Genomic DNA, 20,540 nt, shown 5'->3' on the forward strand with positions numbered 1-20,540 from the left:
ATTAAAAAAATTGTTTTTAAAGAACATTTAGTTAATTAAAAAAACAAAAAATTACTTGTTTGTAAAATGGGAATAGTAAATGGTAGTTGTAAGGATGGATGATAATGAGTGTAAAGTACCTGGTATCTGGGAGCTGCTGACAGACACACACAGCAGTGTGTTGATGGATGTCATCAGTTCACGTAAGACGATGTGAATTCCAGTAGAGTCGCGCCTCACAATGCCAGCAATATACGAAATCACCTGATGACAATTAACTTTTCTATGAGAAGTTCTGTACTTTTTGTAGAAGCCTATGATATAATATTTGCTTTTTTAGAATATCAGGAGATACGTTATTGAATTCTGTGATGTCGTAGGTCGTCTGCATTTTTCAGTGTATGAGGTGACAGTCTCGTGGATGAAAATCATAATTGCTCAGAAATAAAAGACTTAATTATAAATGTGTGTATATTACTACATAATATATGTAGTATAATGTACTACAGTAATATTATTATCTAGTAACTATAAGAACAAGGTGTAATTTTTTAAGTTTATTCTTTATTTTGAAAGAGAGAGTGTGTGCGTGAGTGGGGGAGGGACAGAGAGAGAGAGGGAGAGAGAATTCCAAGCAGGCTCTGCACTGTCAGCACAGAGCCCGGTCGGGGGCTCAAACTCACAAACCGTGAGATCATGACCTGAGCCAAAACCAAGAGTCGGATGCTTAACGGACTGAGCCACCCAGATGCTTCAAACAAGGTGTAATTGAAATGTTGTTTTACTTGAATTTTAAGAACAGCATACGTTATTCCTTTTTTATGTTAATATTGATCTCTGTGGCACCTTACTCTATGCTGAAATTACATATTTTACTGGAAAATTTAGTGTAGCAGAAGGTTTGCCACTACCGATTATGGTGAGTCGGTTGATTTTCCTTTGGATTTTGATAGCTTGACGTTGCTCAAGCAGCCAAAGCAAATGGTGAGTATGGTGAAGGATTGACTACATGTTCTAACCTTCCTGAACCTAAACCTCATCAACTGAAATAAGGAACAGGGGGGAAAAAAGTACTACTTTTAATTGTAGCTGTCTTTTTTTTTTTTTTCTCTTTCAGGATTTTGCGTATCATTTTACCGTGTTCGTCTTCTACTTTGGAGCCTTTTTACTGGAGGCAGCAGCCACATCCCTGCATGACCTGCATTGCAATGTGACCATGGCTGTGCAGCCACTCTTGAGTGATAACCAGTATAACATAAACGTAGCAGCCACAGTGAGTGTCGAGGAGTCCCCGTTACCAGCACCCACCCCTGCCCTGCGTTTGCTGTCATGGTCTCCCAGAAGCTCCTCAGGCAGCAGTAGTTTTCTCTAATAATAGCCATTGGCATTAAACATATACTAGCTAAGTATCTATGTAATAACCTGCTGGGCAAAGTACTGCTGTTACCCTTTGTTTTGTAAACAATGACGTTGAAGCACAGAGGCTGACGTTCGTGTAAGATGACAGCCAGTCATGGTTGTGGCTGGCATGGTACAACCAAGTCTACTTTGTGAAAAGAATTCCTTGTGCTTTTTACTTCCTGTAACTCCAGACATGGTAATTCATCTTAATTATAATTGTAATTCCTTTGAATTCAGTGAATATTTATGGAGAGCCTAGCACGAGGTAGGTAATTTGCTGGGTTTTGGGGACAGGGATGAACAAGGTGCAGTTCCTGCCACTGGGGAAAGTCCCCGTGAGTGAGGGGGTGAATACGCCAGCCAGTACGATAGATGACCGATGAAATACATGCCGTGGAGAAATATTTTGATCTTTTTTTTATCTTCCTTAATTCATAATACTTAAGTGAGTTTGTTGTTTTGTGTTGATATGGGGAATTTGAAGACATATTATTTCTGTTTTTATAATCTTGAAAATGTCAGAAATCCAACTTACTCCCTGAAATGTGCCGATATTTAATATGACTATATAGCAAGTTAGTGACCCTCAAGTTTTACTCTTCTATGCAGACAGCACATACAGACATCCCAGGACTCCCCATGTGGTCATTAAAATCTCTCTGGAGCAGCGCTGTCCGGCAGCACTTACTAAAATGGTAGAAATGTTCTGTGTATGCACTATTTGATATAGTGGCCACTAATTAATCCAATTAATCCATTCATTTTAATTAATTTACACTTCAGTTTGAACAGCCACATGTGGCTGTGGCCGTCCTATTGAACAGCACAGGTCTAGAGTCTGGGTTTCAAAGGGGAGAGCTGTGATGATTCTAAGACCTCCTATCATCCCCCGGGTTCTCAAGCCTCTGTTACAATTTGTCAGAATTCATTGAGCATCTCCAATGATTAGACTGATTATAGATTGCAACAGAAAGGAGCATGGCTCCAGCTTTGACAGGCTTATAGTTTAGATCAGTGTTTTTATACTTTCTTTTATAGGAAGTGAAACTGTCTCACTTAGTGAAACCTTACTGAAAACCCAATGAATATAGAAGGCAAGAGCCCAGATGCTCTAGTTGGATTGGGAGAAGACGTCCTTCCTTCTCTTAAGCCACCTCTGTCGGCCTCATCATCTCTGAGGCACTTTCATGAGATCCTTATTACCAAAGACCACAGCTAGAAAGCCACTGGACTTTTAACAATTTTATAAAGTGAAGAAAAGTTCAGGGCCTTGGAGTTGACTTTTTTCCTACCAGGTGTCCTTCCTATTCGTCCTCAATTCTCACAGAATTTTCCTTTACTACTTCCATCCCCTCCTTTTTAGTGCTGCAGGCTGTCTTCGCACTACCTGCCAGATCCTTGTACTAGCACCAAATTGGTCTGTTTATAGTTGCCTTAAGATCCTACTTTCGTAAGAGTAGCAGGTGCTCAAGGACTTGATGATCCATGTCATTAATTTCTCACTAACGTTCCTTTGTCCCAGGAGCCCAGTTTTCAGTGTTGCCATGTTGTGGTTCCATTGTGGCTGACGCTCTTCTGTGACTTTGTCCCTGTTATCCTTCCCTCTCTCTGTGCCTAAGGGAAGCTGCCTTAGTAAACCTCTACATGCTTTCCTTCTACATTACATAGCAGCTCATCCATATGTTCTCATAGAAGTAAACCTTTAGTTTCTCAGTTTTAATCATACCTAAATGTATGATTTGTTCTTTTGTAACACTATATTGAGTCCCTCACTTTATTTTTTATTTCAGTATACCTGAGAGAGGAAAATTCATTTTTGTTAACAATAGATATCAACAGTGGTCATTCTCATTCAGTAGACGATGTCTAGATTAGAGATGCATCAGAGAGACAACCAGCAGAAGGCGGCTGGGGAGAGTAGCAGAGTGGCAATTAGAGAATGGTCACGTTCTGTAGGTGAATCCGATATTCCCTCTCAGAGCTGGAGTTTTCTGGTAAAGGATTGCTGCACTAAGTCATAATGTTTTATCACATTTAATTGCTTTGTCTTATTGTTTTCTATGGATCATGAATTCAAAAAGCATGAGGAGAATAGCTACTGTTTGTTCATATGCACCAAATGCACTGATGTACACGTAGCTGTTGCTAAAGAAATCCTTGTCAAATAGTAAGGACAGTAATTCAGAGTTCAGTGTGGGTTTCAGAAGTATCTCCCACGCCAAATGAATCCGTTGATTCATTTCTATGGGTTTTCTTTGTTTACTTCTAAAATCCCTTTCCACTGTCACCGGTAGGATTTTGTATATCCTCCATTTCTCATACTTGCACTTTTCTTGGCCATGAGATCACTGTGTGAATAGACACCTCGCAGCGAATTTTTGAATACGGTATTGAGAGTTTCATAAATACTTAACAAGTGAGTCCAGCATGTGAACAAACGTTAAAGCTAGGCCTGTCCACAAACAAAAATATTATTAGGGGCTAGAATGTTGAAAGGAAGGGTTAATGATGTGAGGGGATTAGATGGTAGTACAATCATCAAAAAGATGAATGAATATAAACCATTTCCGTAAGTGTTGAAGTATCTTTAGGTACTTCAGTCTTCAGATAGTTGTTCCTTGGGATGAGTGGGTTTTTCTAAAGTTAAAGTCAGTGTTATAAATCTGATGTGAGCTTTTGTTTCCTTTTTCTTAGATTTTTGCCTTTGTGACGACAGCCTGTTATGGTTGCAGTTTGGGTCTGGCGTTGAGAAGATGGCGACCGTGACACTCCTTAGAAACTAACAGTCTGTGTTGGTTTCATTTGTCTACGTTACGTGTCTGATCAATTTGGATACCATTTTGTCCAAATGTAATAACATTCCAAAAGCAACTTGTTTATATAGAGAGAGCACCTAAGGACAAGTTTTGGTTCGTTGCATGGATGGAATTTTAATTTTATTATGATGATAAACAGAGAAGTGGCCTTTAATTTTACATCTGCCTCTTTCCTTTTTTAAGAAAATTTTCCCTTATATCCATAAAATATACCGATATTGTTCATGAAAAAGAGGTATATCTTTTGTTTGCTTATTGAGTCACCTAAACCTTAATTTTACTAGGTAACTAAAATTTCATAAAAAGAAAAAAGACACATTTTAAATAGTCTTCCCACTGAATTCTGTCTTTTTAGCGTAAAACAGAGATTGGCACCATTTTTCTGTAAAAGTCCAGATGGTAAATATTTTAGGCTTTGTGGACCATACAGTCTGTGTTGCAGCGACTCAGCCTTGCTGTTACTTTGTGAAAGCAGCCATAGACCACACATCAGTGAATGAGCGTGCCTGGGTTCCAACAAAACTTTATTCGCAAAAACAGGCAGCAAGCTGGATTTGGCCTGTGGGCTGTGAGTTACGGTTTGACGACCTCTGGTGTAAAACCTTAGTTCTATGTTATGTATTTTATTGAACTGATCCTGAAAGCTATAAAACTAGATAAGCCACATAATATTTAGCCTCATTATGCAATAATCATATCACCTTTGTGTTGATGGTCAAGTGCTTACCCTTGAGGTGGTGGATGGTTGCTCAAGCTAATTCAAGCAGAGTCTTGGATACAAGAAAAAGTAATTTATGAACTAAATCCTAGTGGCCTAATCTGACCAAGGGTCTCTTAACAACTGAGCAAACCTGTCATCCGGCATCCTTCCAATGAGATCCCCAGAGACCCTTCACCACTCCTGGAACTGGTCTCTTCTGCTTCTGTCTTACTTTGGATTTATTTATGCTTCAGAATACAGCTGTTTGTCCCTGTGCATGAACATGGGAATATTCATGTGTGGATATGTGAAGCTCTACCAAATAGAACTCCCTGAAGAGTTAACTTTTTACTTCTCATTCTTTTACATTACTTTGGGTTAAATTTCAGTAGAATACTAAATATAACTTAAAGTTGTAACTTCTTATGTGTTTTAATAGTAGCCCCGACATTTATGTTGGTTTGCATTGGTGACAGATGTACAGAATCCATTTTAAAACAATAGCCATCATAAAAACTTGTCTCTGACTGAATTGCACAGAAAATATTTGAATGCATCTGTTAGAGGTATCCTGGTTGTGGCAAGTGCCAAAATGGCTTGAATGGGAAAACAGGTAAGAGTTAGATCCCACTCCCATGACACATCCAAGTGGGGTACTTTTGTCCTGCCCCAGGAGGGCTGCCTCCAGGAAAAGAAGGCTTTTGATAGTGCTAAACCTTCAGCCCTTTGCTTCTGTGGCTGAATCATCCCCTAAGAGTGCCATGTATAAGTTATGCTGGTAGATTTCATGGACATAGAACAGTCTTGAATGAGTAACATGATCAATGCTCAGTGATCAGATGCTATTTATATAATCATCTCCAAAAAGAAGAATCTTCTTAGAGTTTGGTTTGTGATATAAAGACGTGTTTCAATATGTGGCAAGAAGAAATCAGTCTTATGACCTGACTTCCATGTTTTTTCTAGCACCATACCACACACTTAAACCTGTATTATGAATTGTATATTACAAAGTCATAAATGTGCCATAAGGATATATAGTCCATGCAAGTTGGAATCGTTTAAAGTTAGTCTGCTAGATTTAGTTGTGAGATTTTATTTTTGTTTCCAAAGTATAACAGGTTCATGCTTGGTGGCATTAAATTAAATGATTTCATGAAATGGCTTTGGTGGCATTTTTGTAAATGGATTGCTTCTAGATCATTAAGAACCAAGCCTAAAACTCATCTGACTGTGAATAGTTATATTTGTAGATTAATCGTGTTCTGGGTTTGTGAATTGAGTGACAAAGCACTTGAACAAAAATTATGGTATTTGAGAATTCTTTATATTTGCTGTAGAAATGAGAACGTATTGGTTGGTTTTAAAATCTGGTAACTCCATGATGAAAAGAAATTTATTTTATAAGTGTTATGACTCTAATAAAGTATTCATTTGCTAATCTTTTTTGGTCATCTATTTTTTATACAATTCACTTTGAAACTCAGTTAAAGGTTTGATATAAACTTGACAGATTTGGAATTTCTGGACTCATACCATATAACAATTCTGCTTTAAACCTTTCTATGTAAAAGATGGTCTCTCAGGAAATGTCAGTGAGCCTTTTTTCTTTGATGAAGGTCAAAGAGGTAAGTCTTTGGAAGTCATATTTTAAAGGAAGTTAAAATTATGCTCTATTTTATTTTAAAAGCATTTATATAGTGCTTAATATATTCCAGGCAGCGCTCTAAGCATTTTTTCAAATATCGCTCATCATCTTCATCATGACCACTCTGTGAAGTAGATAATATCTCCTCTTAAAGATGAGGGAACTGGGGCACCTGGGTGGCTCAGCCGGTTAAGTGTCCGACTCCTAATTTTGGTTCAGGCCATGATCTCACGGTTTGTGAGGTCTAGCCCCACATCAGGCTCTGCGCTGACAACGTGGAGCCTGCTTGAGATTCTCTGTCTCTGTCTCTCCGCCCCTCCTCTGCTCGTGCTCTCTTTCTCTCGAAATAAATACATTAACCTAAAAAAATTAAAAAAAGAAAAAAGATGAGGGAACTAAAACAGACCTACGGAGCACCCAGGGTCATGTGCCTACCAAGAGGGAAAGCTGGCCTTTGGACCCTAGTAGTCTGGCTCCAAATTTCAGGCACTCAATGGCTGTGCATCCCTCAGTTCAAGATTTTACGTATGAATATGTATATATATATATATATATATATATATATATATGATGTGTAAAATATATGATACATATATATATATATATATATATGACCCTTTTTTCCCCTAAAGAAGTTTTTAGCAGAATGTTTAATTGTGTTAGATGCCATCTTTTAGAACTTTTTTTGTCATAACCAAGGACTCATGAGTTTAGCTGTAAGAATTTAGGCCAAACCTGCCATATAAGGGAAAGGTTAGGCAGCTTTGGTCTGCAAAGGTCCCCAGAGTGCTTGACTGCCTGTTTCTCTAGTCCGTTAATTCTGGCATGGACTGCGGGGCTTCGGTCTCCTCCGCTGCCTTACATCAACGTTGTCAGCTCCTCATTGACTCTTACATCAAGAGTCAGCTCTTTCCTGAATTGGCCTGGCTTCCTGATCGGCCCTGGAGCTGACATCGGGAGGGTCTCTAGTCTGAGACCCCCCATTCGATCTTCATACGTAAACTCTGAATTTGCACCTCTGCATTTGCCAGAATCTGGAATTCTGAGCCATCGTCACGAAGGTTCTAACATCATGATGCTTCAGGTTTGTCATTGAGTGAGCCAGTGTCAGGTGGCAATGGAATAGATTCATGGGGGACGGGTCCAGAGTTAAGGGGACGTGATCATCTTTAAAACATGTATGTATTTTGTTTAATGCTCTGAAAGTTTGGCTTTTTGAGAGAGTACTAACTGTGCCCTGGGCAGTAGGTCAAGACTAGTTGCTTTCTCTGGAGCATTCTTCTCTCAATTAACTTGCATGACTTGTTCCCTCACCCTCTTTGGGTTTTTGCTCAATCATCACCCTGAGTCTCATACCGGCACACTCCTCCTCCATACCTGCATTTCTCCTAGGCATTTACGACATACCTTTAAATATGGCATAAATAGAAATAGCATATATTTTACGTACTTACTGTATTTGTCCTCTTCTCCACTAGGATGTAAGGCTTATGGAGAGGAGCCATCCCTGTTCACAGCTCTCTCTCCAGTGCCTAGAAAAGAGCATAGCAAAAAGCATGTACTCAGTAACTATATATTGAATTGGCAAATGGATGAATGTTGTAGCATTACCTACTTTTGTGTTCTAATCAATATACTCTATAAAAATTGATCTTGTTAGCACTTGCAAATTTCTGGTGTAAAATGACTAGGCATTTTTCACCTAGCTCTGGATGTATTTAGGGCAAATTCTACCCTACAGGTTCCCTAGTAATTAAATATATGTGTATTGTAAAACTGCCTTATAATCAGTCTTCTATAGCAGAGGAGCTGTGCATATAAAAATGAGGCATCCCATGTAAACTCATTAGGTCATTATTCCAGCCTTTTTCATGACAAAAGATGTCACTGTAGACTCAACTGACATAGTCTTCAAGGCATCATCAGAACTAAGAATTAATGGTCAAAGGCTGTCATTTTTCTATAATTACGATGGGAGTGGAGGGCTATGGCTAGTGGTGTTTGCTAAAAATTACAATAGTCACTGTTCTAAGACTAACAAGAGGTGGAGATATCTGTATATATCATGTGGCATTTTGATTTTTTATGTCTCCCAACTCCAAGTTTTATCCTCAGATATGCGTGAGAGGTATTCCAGATGAAGGATATTGTTGAATTTTCTATCTACAGTTTCCTGTACCATTCTAAGTACGTCTTCTGTCCTGAGGCAATGTATAGTTTTGCCAAAGCATCCGTGTACTGGGCCACATTGCCTTTTCATGAAATTGCGCATGTTATTGCTTATTAAATATGCCATCTTGCTGAATACCCTAAAACTTTTGTGTGGAAAATTTTTGGAATGTGAATAAACTCATTTGTTTTTATACATAAGTATATAAAATATTTAATAGTGGTTAACTAAAGATTTGTTACTTTTGAACAATTTAACAGTTGTCTCAATTTTTGACCATGCGTACCCTATTTATGTATATGAAATATGTGAATTAGTGTCAACTTATTTTAACTATTAGTAAAGCATTTTAATTTTAAATCATAAGATACAGTTAAAGTATTTTCTTGTATCATGCTGTGTAATAAATTTATCCTGAATATTTCTTAAGGCACATATACTCATTTTGGAGGCCATAGGAATGAATGGATCATTGATCCAGAGGTCAGATTTATCTGGATTTATCTCTTCTACTGGTGTGATGAAAGTTTTGAATAAAATCAGAGAGGAAAATGTCTAATATAGGGTCTGGCAACCATAGACATTGTCTTTTATCAATATCTTTGGTTTCCTAGCGAGATGATAGGTACTGCTCCATTTCTTTTGAGTGGAAAATTGCCTGTCTTTCAAAAAATACTCTGGTCATATAAATTTTTATGAAATGAATATATTCTCAGCAAATGCATAGGATACTATGCTCTTTCCCAATGTGAGATGAGTAAGGGTTGCCTCAGATAGTTTTTTTAAATAGTTATACTTCCAGTGTGCATTAGGAAAGTATAAGTTGCACATCAAAGGCATGATTTCATGGATATTATTCAGCATGAAACTAAACATTTAAGTAGGAAAAAATATTCCATTAAGAGCTGTGTGACTTGAATCACTTTATTTAAGTTTGTATATTTATCTACAGTGGTGATCATATATACAAGCCTGTGGCAATAGTTCCTTTGGGAAGAAGAACCCAAGATTTAAAAATACAAGAAATTGATTGGAGGTAATGCCTATGAAAGATAAAGAGAAGGACAAATAAGATTAGGCAGGAGGAGTTTCAGACCATGTTCTAGTTATGAGAAAAGTCTCAACCAACTTAGGAGGGAGCTCCCACACCAAGATCGCCCATAGAGCACTCCCACACTAGCTAGGAAGAGGGAATCCTGTACCAACACGATGCTCAGTCATTGGCCTTGGATTGCCCAGAAAGAATGTGATCTCACCTCCTCAGCTTAAAACCTGAAGGAATATCCTAAGGCACCTGCAAGTGGAGGCTGTCCAATAACTGCCCTCCCTGTGGACGGTAACCTGTTGGAGAGCTGAATGGCACACTTGGTGACTGCCACTTTCTGCCCCTTTGCCGTATAAGTCCACTTCTCCATACCTGTCCTGGGCGCCCCTCCTCTGAGGTTCCAGTGGGCCTCTTGTCCTAAGGGAAGGATTAGAACAAGGAGGTTAGACAAACTACTAGCTCCATCACAGCAGTTAGCCTTGGGGTCATCACTGGTACCCATACTCTCTCTGTGATTATCCATTCTGACTTCCTAGCAGCTACCACCAGCCTCTCCAGGTCTGGGTCACTGATTTGGTGTTGTGACTCAAATCCCTAAGAGGTCTAAACTCCTGGCAGTGATACTTTCTACAGGTATGGGTCACTGCCCTTGTCCACTCACCATCACTGTTGGGCAAGGAAATACCAAGAAGGTACCTATGTGTATCACCTGAGTTCCATACACATTCCTCCCTGGCTCCATTGTGTGATAGCCCTACTCCTTCCTGACCAGGATCAGTTACCCCTGTCAAGATGGTGAATCCTTTCTGCCTGTTGGTTTCTAAAATCCTAAATGCCTCAACAGAAGCCACAGCTTATGAGACCTTTGCTTTGTCCCTGGCAAGAATGAATTTCTCTTGAGGATCTGAGCAGTAACCATGCAGAACCCAAAGTTGCAAGGGCAGGCAGTATCAAGTCCATAGTGAGTTATGGGGAGTGATGATAAATGGGGCTACTCCTGTTCCACCTTCTTTTGCCCCAGCCCCATGAGTCCTTTTGAGGACATAGTGTCTTATAGAAGTTTCAGATTCAAGGCATATCTAGCATCTAGGAAGATGACTCCCCACCCTCACAGAGTATTGCCTCTGTGCTGGTGCTTCACCTCTGCTTTCCACAGGCCATTTCAAGCCAGCTGCTTATGGATGCTGCATGGTCTCTCATGATCAATGACCGCCATCACAGAGCTTTCTCCCTGGTTAGATGCTATGTTGACTGGGATTCCATGCTTATGGACCAGCACTCCATCATGTTGTGGTGCATGAGTTTGTAAACATTCTCACCTCAAGATATTTTTCCTCTCACAAGAGGAGCATGAGCTAAAACTGGAGAAAACATAGGGTTAAATCCTCATGACCTTGGGTTAAACAGTGGCTTTGTGGATATGACAAAATAGATAAATTTAACATCAAAATTCAAAATTCTTGTGCATCAAGAGACACTGTCAGAAAGACACTGTCCACAACTTACAGAATAGGGGGGAAAATTGCAAATCATATATATGGTAAGGGTCTAGTATCTAGAATATATAAATAACTCATAACTCAACAACAAAAAGCAACCCAGTTTAGAAACAGTCAAAGGACTTGAATGGACATTTCTCTAAAGAAGATACACAAATAGGGGCGCCTGGGTGGCGCAGTCGGTTAAGCGTCCGACTTCAGCCAGGTCACGATCTCGCGGTCCGTGAGTTCGAGCCCCGCGTCGGGCTCTGGGCTGACGGCTCGGAGCCTGGAGCCTGTTTCCGATTCTGTGTCTCCCTCTCTCTCTGCCCCTTCCCCGTTCATGCTCTGTCTCTCTCTGTCCCAAAAATAAATAAACGTTGAAAAAAAAAATTTAAAAAAATAAAAAAAAAAAGAAGATACACAAATAGCCAACAAATACGTGAAAAGATGCTAAATATCATTAGCCACCAAGGAATGAAAGTCAAAACCACTTCACATTCACTAGGGTGGCTGTAATGTTTTTTAGAAGAAAAATAACTAAATTGGAACCTTCATTAATCACTTATAAGAATGTAAAATGAGGGGTGCCTGGCTCAGTTTGTTAAGCATCTCTTGATTTCGGTTCAGATCATGATCTAACAGTCATGAGATTGAGCCCTGTGTCCATCGGGCTCCACGCCCAATGTGGAACCTGCTTGAGATTCTCTATCTCCGTCTGCCTCTCCCCTGCTCATGCATGCTCTCTCTCTCTCAAAATAAATAAAACAAAATAACTTATTTCTAAAAAAAAAAAAAAAAAAAATGTAACATGATACCATCACTGTGGAATGACACTTTGGCAGTTCCTCAAAATATTTTAGCAGATATTCAGAGAGTTATCACATGACCCGGCAAGAATTCCATTCCTAAATATATACCCAAAAGAGTTGAAACAGGTATTCAAACAAGTACTTGTACACGAATGGCCATTGTAGCACATTGGGAAACAAACCCAAATGTCCATCAACGCATGAATGGATACACAAATGTGGTCTATCCATATAATGGAATATTAATAAGTCATAAAAAGGAATACCTGCTAAATGTGGATGAACCTAGAAAACATTATGCTAAGTGAAACAAGACAGACACAAAAGGTCACATATTGTATGACTCCATTTATATGAAATATACAGAATAAATCTAGAGACAGAGAACAAATTAGTGGTTGCCAAAGGCTAGAGGGAGGCGACATTGGGGAGATTCTTCTCCCTCCCCACTGTGAGGACACAGCGAGACAATGGGCTTTCTGCAAACCAGGGAGAGAGTCCTCACCAGAAACTGTCTCTGCTGGACTGGGATCTGGGACTTAGAGCCTCCAGAACCATAAGGAAATACATTTCTGTTATTTAAGCCACTCAGTCTGGTGTTTCGTTCTGGCAGTCTGAGATGACTAAGACAGGGTGCTGTGCCAGAACTTGGGTCTGGACCTCAAAGAAGTATCCTTTTTATGTCAACCAGAATACGGACCAGAACAATATTCCTACACGTGGAATGTATTGGCTTCAGAAAACCATGGTGCTTCCATCTTTGTGGTTAAGAAAGCAAGACACAGCAATTTGACTTCTTTAGAAAGGGTGCTCCAACATGCTGCTGACTACAAGTTTTGTAAGAAAAGGAGGGTCCCTGAATCTTTGCAGGGTTTCTCTCATGCCCTCTGGAGTGCACAATATACCAAGGTCTTAAGCTGGCTCTTGTGCTCATCCTAATAGTATTAATGTCATGTTCAGTAAAATGTGCTGCGGTTATGTCAAGATCGTCCAGATCTCTGCAGACTATATCATGGCACATAACAGAAAATTTATTCTAGTTCTGGACACATCTGTGATGTGTATTACTATCCGATCCATGTGAAAGCCAACTGTTTCTGATCCCCTTTTTTGATTAAGATGGAACAAACTCCTTCACCTTACCAAGTGCCTGACATCTTGTCTGGCATGCCAGCCACAATCAGGACCATTCTATGGTCATTCACAAAGATGTTTCTGATTCCTTCGGAGGCCAAACTGCTGAATTAAATAGAGATATGTTAGGGACCTTCTCCCCTGCATCCTTAAAATCCTAATGATGGCACTATTCTAGGTCATATCCCTTCCCCCAGAATGTAATATATATATATATTTTTTTTTCATTTAATATATTGGTTGAGGGGCTGTGCAGTTTCAGAAGCTTCCACTTGGCCTCTCCTTCTATGATAGCTCTTAATCTACAGACCAAGGATCCAATATGAAGTTTACTCTAATTGCCAAGTATGGTAAATCCAGTTATACATTTAGGAACCAGGAAGATGATAACCAAGTTGGTTCACACACATAGTAGGTTCTTTGTAAGCTGGATTTTGGCCAGGAATCTATTGTCCCCCTCTGTCCCTACTCAAACAGGAATGATAATCATGCTTGGATCTCCAAACATCCATGCCAACTCAGCCCTTCTGTCCAAAGTCCTTCAAAATATCTTGCCACTCTCCTTTAATCAATATTAATCACTTGGAGAAGGATCAAGGGTATCATTATAGTGTACATCTGAGGTCCTTCCTCGTGGGGAATTAGCCACTTCTTCAGTTAATAAGTTTCCAGGTCTGAAAATACGTTCAGGTTGTGGGCTGAGCAAGAAAAGTGAATAATTGCCAACAGTTTCATGCTCATCCATTTTCTCCTGTTTTTGGCTGGATGTAATATGCAGTACTCTCGTTGGTTGCTCATCTGTTTTTGCCCCTACAGGAGCCACGTTCTACTAACCAACTGCATAAACTCCAGTGGGTCAAGGCTCTGTGATGACCTCTCCCAAAATGTATAGCCCCCCCCCCCCCCCCGCCCTGGATTTGGGTGGTTAAGTATCACCTGGATTCTATCATCCTTATTTCTTTTGATGAGTCAAGCTCTGTAAATGTCTTGCCTAACCACAGTTCTATTTTTTAAAGGACCTTCTTAATGACATAGAATAACACTAGCAGGTAACATTTACTGAACATTTATTAGGTGCTAGTTACTAATCTAAGAGTATTAGATGTTTCCCATTTACTCTCTCGAATAACCCAAGACACTCTTATGATCACCATTTTCCAGGTACAGAAATTGAGGACCCTGAAATTCTGAGACTTGTGTAAGATCATGCAGCAAGGAGCACAGTCACATTTCAAACCTAAGCAGTGTGGTCCAAGAACCCAGTAAGTACTGGGATCCAAAACATTTTTAAAGATTACAATTCTGAACGAAGTGCAAGGAGTTGAGTAGATACACACTTTTAGGTGTTATCATAGCCACGAATTTGGTCGATAAACACTGGAGAAATGCTGGCGTATTTTACAGTGAAACACAAACTATTTCCATGGATCACCAGCTACCTCTTTGTTTGCATTCAGTCTGGTATCAGCCTTTAGAGCTGCCAGTAGGGTACTACAGAGGGCACCAGGCAATGAGTGTGTCAGTGAATGGAAATCAATGCAATTTCGGTGTCCCCGGCTCCACTGAGTCCTGCCTTATAGTTTATGGGATCTGAGACAAACCTGTCCAGAACTCGGATGAATTCTGGTCACGTGCTAGATAGCTCTGGGACAGCCCTATTGATCAAATGACTCTAAAGCATGACTTCATTCCAACATGGGGATACTTTTTTGTGGAATTTGTTTAGTCTCGGTTTATATTTGCACTACAAAGTCACAAGTAAGAATTCTCTTTCTGTCCTGTTGTTTTTCGCTTTTGATCCCTTGGCAATTTCCATTTCTATGAAATTCAGGTTAGTCTAAGAGCAGTGCTAAAAACCCACGTTCACTTTTCTTTTAGCTGTTTTTCCATCCAACCAGGAGAGGGCAGTCAGAGTACATGTTAGAAACTTCAGAGGCAGCTGCTTAAGGGTGGGGGACTGCAGAAAGGTTTTCCACTTTAAGACGATGTCCTTTCAAGTCCCTTTCCTCAGGGTAAGGCGCAAACCCAAAGTGTAAGGTTCTATGCAGCATGCTGGTCTAAGAGCTGAGAGCTAAGGCCTCTCTTGAGTCACTAGTTAAAACTTAATCATTAAAAAGCATAGATAGCAATAATTGTCATCAGAATGCCTGTTTCCACAGTGGAGAGGGACTAAAAACATCAGTGTCTTTCATGTCCTTGAGACACTCACTATAGTACAATTAAATGTCCCCTTTTCAACACCTTTCAATCTCTTTCACTGTTCATCAAAACACAATTGTGGAACATACTCCCTGGGCTCCGCTTGCAAAACTTGGCCATGACTTCTGAGTTTGGGCATTGCTCTTCTAGCCTTCACCTTATACCCCTGTGGTGATTGAATTGTTTATAACAACACACACTGAAGGCCGTCCTGCGCTTCATGCAATAATCCAAACTATTTACAATGCTGCATCTTGTAGTAAACTTTCTCATTCCACCTTCACCTTCTTGATTGAAGTCACTGTGATTCTCACAACAAGCTTGGTCGGGTGGTGCCATGATGGAAACGGAGTTCGGAGCCAGGTGGGACTTGTTTCATATTTTCGCTCAGTTGTGCGATTTAGAGCCAGTGTCTTAATTTCTGGATCAGTTTTTTCTCCAGGCTGGCAGATGAGCAATGCTCTGATTTTATTGCACGGTAGGACTTGAAGCAGAAATTGCTATTGCTGTTGTTTTTGCCACTGATATTTTGAACAAAGTAGCAAGGTACTAACCAGCGACATCCTCCCAAAGGGTAGCAGAGACTTTGATTCATTCTGGAAATACAGACAGTAGCCCAAAGAAATCTGGTTTTTATCTAACAACCCTATTTTCAATGTCAAGGAGATAAATTAATTTTTGTTTTCATTCACCAAATAAGGTCGTATTTCTCAAATTTCCTTTTTTATATAAAACCTTTTCCTTCTTTATGTCTTCCTTCTCTTCAGGAATACCAGCACCAAAAATAAGAAATAATAGTAAAAAGCATTTTTAGTACTTGTAGTTGACTCTGAATTCCTCTTAGAAGGAATTCTAATTCCTCTTAGAAAGGAATCTAGTTTGGTCTTAAAGAATGTTTCAACAAATACCACATATGTAATGAAAATCTTTCTTACATGCTTTGCATATTACGTTACATTTTACATATGTAAATTGCATGCAGAAATCAATCTACCAATTTGAACAAAACACTTTGACAGGTATAGTTTGTTATTTACAACAATCTTCTGAGAAAGCAGATACGGTTCACATCCTACTGAGAAAATGATGTTAATGGTTCATTAGCTCTAAATAGATCTCAGAAGACAGATTTTTTCAGACTCCTAGTCTAGTGCTCTTGCTTCAGTACAGCATCATCTTCACAGCCCTACCTCAGGCAATCTAAATATGGGTGCATTTATAAGGGACCCACAGGTGTACCATCCCTATTCTCAGTGAGTGCACAAGTAGCTGATGTAACATCTTTTGACCACCTTTACTACTACAAAGCATAGCAGATTTATAACGCAGCCTGGCAACAAAAAAAAAGCAAATTCTTCCATCTTCAAAATAATAACACTTTGAGTGCTGTTTAATTTTTGGAAGGCACAGTGAAACTCATCAAAACTGAGGACTATGTAAGTGCATGCCATCATTTGGGTGATACAAACCAGGATTATTTTTTGCAAAAAACCTGAATTATAACTATCTAGTTTTTTCAGTATGAATGACAAGCATTTGTGTGTTTGTTAGTATACTCTTTATTCTCAGGGAATCCTAAAGAATGACAAGGACACTGGCATCCTACCTAGTGCTGATACTTAATAAGAGATTGCTAATAAGAGTGTTATAAAGGTATAATACATATTTTTAACCATGTGCCACAATATCATGGGCCGAGTGTATGGCAGGGCAGTATGCTAGAAGCCCTCCTCATATTGTTTCATTCAATCTTCATGACAATCCTATGAGATAAGGGCTGTCATTATTAAACCAGTCCAGATAAGAAGGAGAAGGCTCAAGGAGGGCCCCTTTGCATAAGCCAAAGGCTTTTGCAGGAAGATAATGAGAAAATGAGGTCACAGTGGAGGTCAGGAACAAATTATAACAGGCCTTGGGTGATAAGCTATAGGTTTAATATTTTATTCTGTAAGCTCTGAAGAAACACAAAGCAGTGCTTTAGTAGGATCATTCTAGCTGCAATGTGTAAGGGCAGATTGAAGGAGGAGAGACTGGAGATCTGCAAGCTAGTGCTATAATTCAGACATGGAGAGATAATGGTCAGGGTAGGAGGAATAGGGAGAGGAAGGAAGGAAGGAAGGAAAGGAGGGAGGGATTCCGTTGGTGATGGGGTGTGTAGTGCTCAGAGGAAGTTATCAGGATTCAGAGGCAGAGAGAATCAGGATTTCGGGTGCTAACGTCGAAGAAGATGGATGAATCAAATTCCTAGTGGTGTAGGAGTTGCTTTTTAAAAATCAAACTGATGTCAAACTGTATGTTTTTACTCATAAATGTGACATTCTAAATGAAAAAACAAATGAAAAGTCTTTATATTTAAAACTCTGCATGCCTTGGGTAAATTCCTAGCGGTGCTATTGATGGAATACAGGAGTGTTGACGCATAGGGGCATTTGTACCCCAATGTTTATAGCAGCACTTCCAACAATAGCCAAATGATGGAAAGAGCCTAAATGTCCACCGACTGATGAATGGATAAAGAAGTTGTGGTTTATATATACAATGGAATACTACTTGGCAATGAGAAAGAATGAAATATGGCCTTTTGTAGCAACGTGGATGGAACTGGAGAGTGTTATGCTAAGTGAAATAAGTCATACAGAGAAAGACAGATACCATATGTTTTCACTCTTATGTGGATCCTGAGAAACTTAACAGAAGACCATGGGGGAGGGGAAAGGGAAAAAAAAAGTTACAGAGACGGAAGGAGGCAAACCATAAGAGACTCTTAAAAACTGAGAATAAACTGAGGGTTGATGGGGGGTGGGAGGGAGAGGAGGGTGGGTGATGGGCACTGAAGAGGGCACCTGTTGGGATGAGCACTGGGTGTTGTATGGAAACCAATTTGACAAATTTCATATTTAAAAAATTTTTTTAAGAAATAAATAAATAAACATTACCATAAATAAATAAATAAATAAATCTCTGCTGGTCCTCAAATTTTCCAGATGTTCTGTGATTCTGAGTACATAGTAGGCTTGCACTACTTGGGGCCCAAGCAATGAATTGAGGTCATATGACCTCTGAGATTAAAGATTGTTACTGTGGGGGCGCCTGGGTGGCTCAGTCAGTTAAGCAGCCAACTTTGGCTCAGGTCATGATCTCATAGTTCGTGGGTTTGAGCCCCGTGTTGGGCTCTGTACTGACAGCTCAGAGCCTGCTTCAGATTCTGTGTCTCCCTCTCTGTCTGCCCCTCCCCTGCTTGCGCTCTGTCTCTCTGTCTCTCAAAGAATGAATAACAACGTTAAAAAAAAAAAAAAAAAAAAAAAAGATTGTTACTGCAGAAGAACCTCACTTATCCTGAATGATATACTAGTTGTTTGAATCATGAAAAAATTAAAAAGGAATTTCCTAGAGTTAATTAGCCAACATTTAACATTTCAGGAAAGTAAAAAAAAAAAAATGCTTTATAGGAGCCTGTGTGTGTGTGTGTGTGTGTGTGTGTGTATTCATTCATTCATTCCTCCATTTGACAAAAATCTACTGAGGGATATTATGGGTCAAGCATTTTTTAGGCAATGAAGATATGAGTTTCTTGGCCTCTGCTCACAAAGAACTAACGATCTTATGAAAGAGAATAGACATCAGAAAGCATGTTATACTACATAATATAAGCAGAGTGCTGTAGGTGTGCAGAGAGGACACTAATCCCAGGTGGGTATGACTACAACAACTTGCTAAAGGAGCAGGTTTCTAAGTTGAGTCTGAATTACAAACGTAAGTTAATTACGCATTTGAGGGGATGAGCAGTTTTAGAAAGTAAGGATACCATGTGCAGAGGAGCAAAAGGCCAAATGGCTTGAGTGTGTTGGGAGAGCCACAAATAGTTCCTGTGACTGGGGCATAGAGTGAGAGCCAAAAATGAGTCTAGAAATTAGAGGTTTGGCCACTTGGAGTTTAGTATCTATATAAAGAAGTTTCGAGTTGATCTTGACGGTGAGGAAAGCCACAAGATTTGATGCAAAGTCATAACTTGATCAGATTTTTCACTCGAGAAAGATTTCGCGAATACTGACAGAATAGGTGGATTGTAGGAAGTGGTAACTGAAAACAGAGAATTGAGTTAGGAGGCCACGGAACAAATCCAGGCAAGAGATGGTGGAGTTTAGAATAAGATAGTGGCAGAGTAAAAATGGAGAAAAAAAATGCATAGGGAAGATATAAACTAGGTGTAATTGATAGAGCTGGATTCTATCTCGAGCACCTGAATAAAAGGGGATACGTTTCACTAAAGTAATCTATGGGAGTGGGGTTGGGGGAAAGGGAAAGTAATAAATTCTATTTGAAACTCATTCGCACGTTTGAATTTGGAAATGCCTTGCCAACGACAAGTCCTGATCTCAGAAGAACCATATAAGTTAGAGAGAGGTACAGCTTTGGATATGTGAGCGTACAAGTGGTCAGTGATGCCTGGAGGTGATCTCTAGCTCACCATGAAGAAATGTACAGAGGGAAAAGGGATGAGAACACTGGCACATCAAAGCAGGTGGAGGAAACACAGCCCAAAAAAGAAACCAAAGGGCACTCTCCAGAGGTTTAGATACAACGTGGCTTGACATAGTCAGTGAAAGAGAGACCTAGGAATAGTCACCAACCCATCAAATGCTGTAGAGGCATGAACTTGTTCTTGGCTGTTCCGTGGAGACTCCAAAGCAATGATGAGAACACAGCCAAGCAGCCAAACTAGGTAGAAAGTATTTATGTCATAGTCACTGAACACCTACTAGAGACTGGGTGCCGAGGAAAAAAACAGGAGAGTAAATTCTAGGTCCCTTGACGTGAAGAAAAACAATTCAATTCATTCTTTGACATTCCAAAATCCCAGGTCTTTCCTTTGTCTTATCCAAAATGATCTCAGTCCGCTCTATAGGTACCTATGTACCTATAGGTCCATAGTACTTTATCCACAACTTTAAGCTCCAAACAGCTCTGGAAACTGTGTTTTGTTTTGTTTCAAGAATCTGACCTGGACACATAAGAGGTTATTTTTAGTCTTTATTTATCTCTTAATGTGAACATTCACATGTTTGACTGCAGAAATATTGATCCAGATGATTATATAACGTACTGTACTGTACCCCACTTATGGTCATAAAATACACGGCACGTGTTCTTTATTTGC

At 39.6% G+C, this 20,540-nt stretch overlaps 1 protein-coding gene across 1 annotated transcript in view; it reads left to right on the forward strand.

Annotated features, from left to right (window-relative positions):
* MAL2 (mal, T cell differentiation protein 2) overlaps positions 1-6,339 on the forward strand; it is a 29,278-nt gene extending 22,939 nt beyond the window's left edge. The window contains exons 3-4 of the mRNA XM_040494300.1: positions 1,097-1,252; positions 4,075-6,339. Coding sequence (XP_040350234.1) covers positions 1,097-1,252; positions 4,075-4,146 — 228 coding nt within the window. The 3' untranslated portion in view covers positions 4,147-6,339. The remainder of the gene's footprint in view (positions 1-1,096; positions 1,253-4,074) is intronic.
* The last annotated feature ends 14,201 nt before the right edge of the window (positions 6,340-20,540 follow it).

This window comes from Herpailurus yagouaroundi, unplaced genomic scaffold (assembly GCF_014898765.1).
Source record: "Herpailurus yagouaroundi ecotype Mexico unplaced genomic scaffold, PumYag 186, whole genome shotgun sequence".
Classification (NCBI taxonomy): domain Eukaryota; kingdom Metazoa; phylum Chordata; class Mammalia; order Carnivora; family Felidae; genus Herpailurus; species Herpailurus yagouaroundi.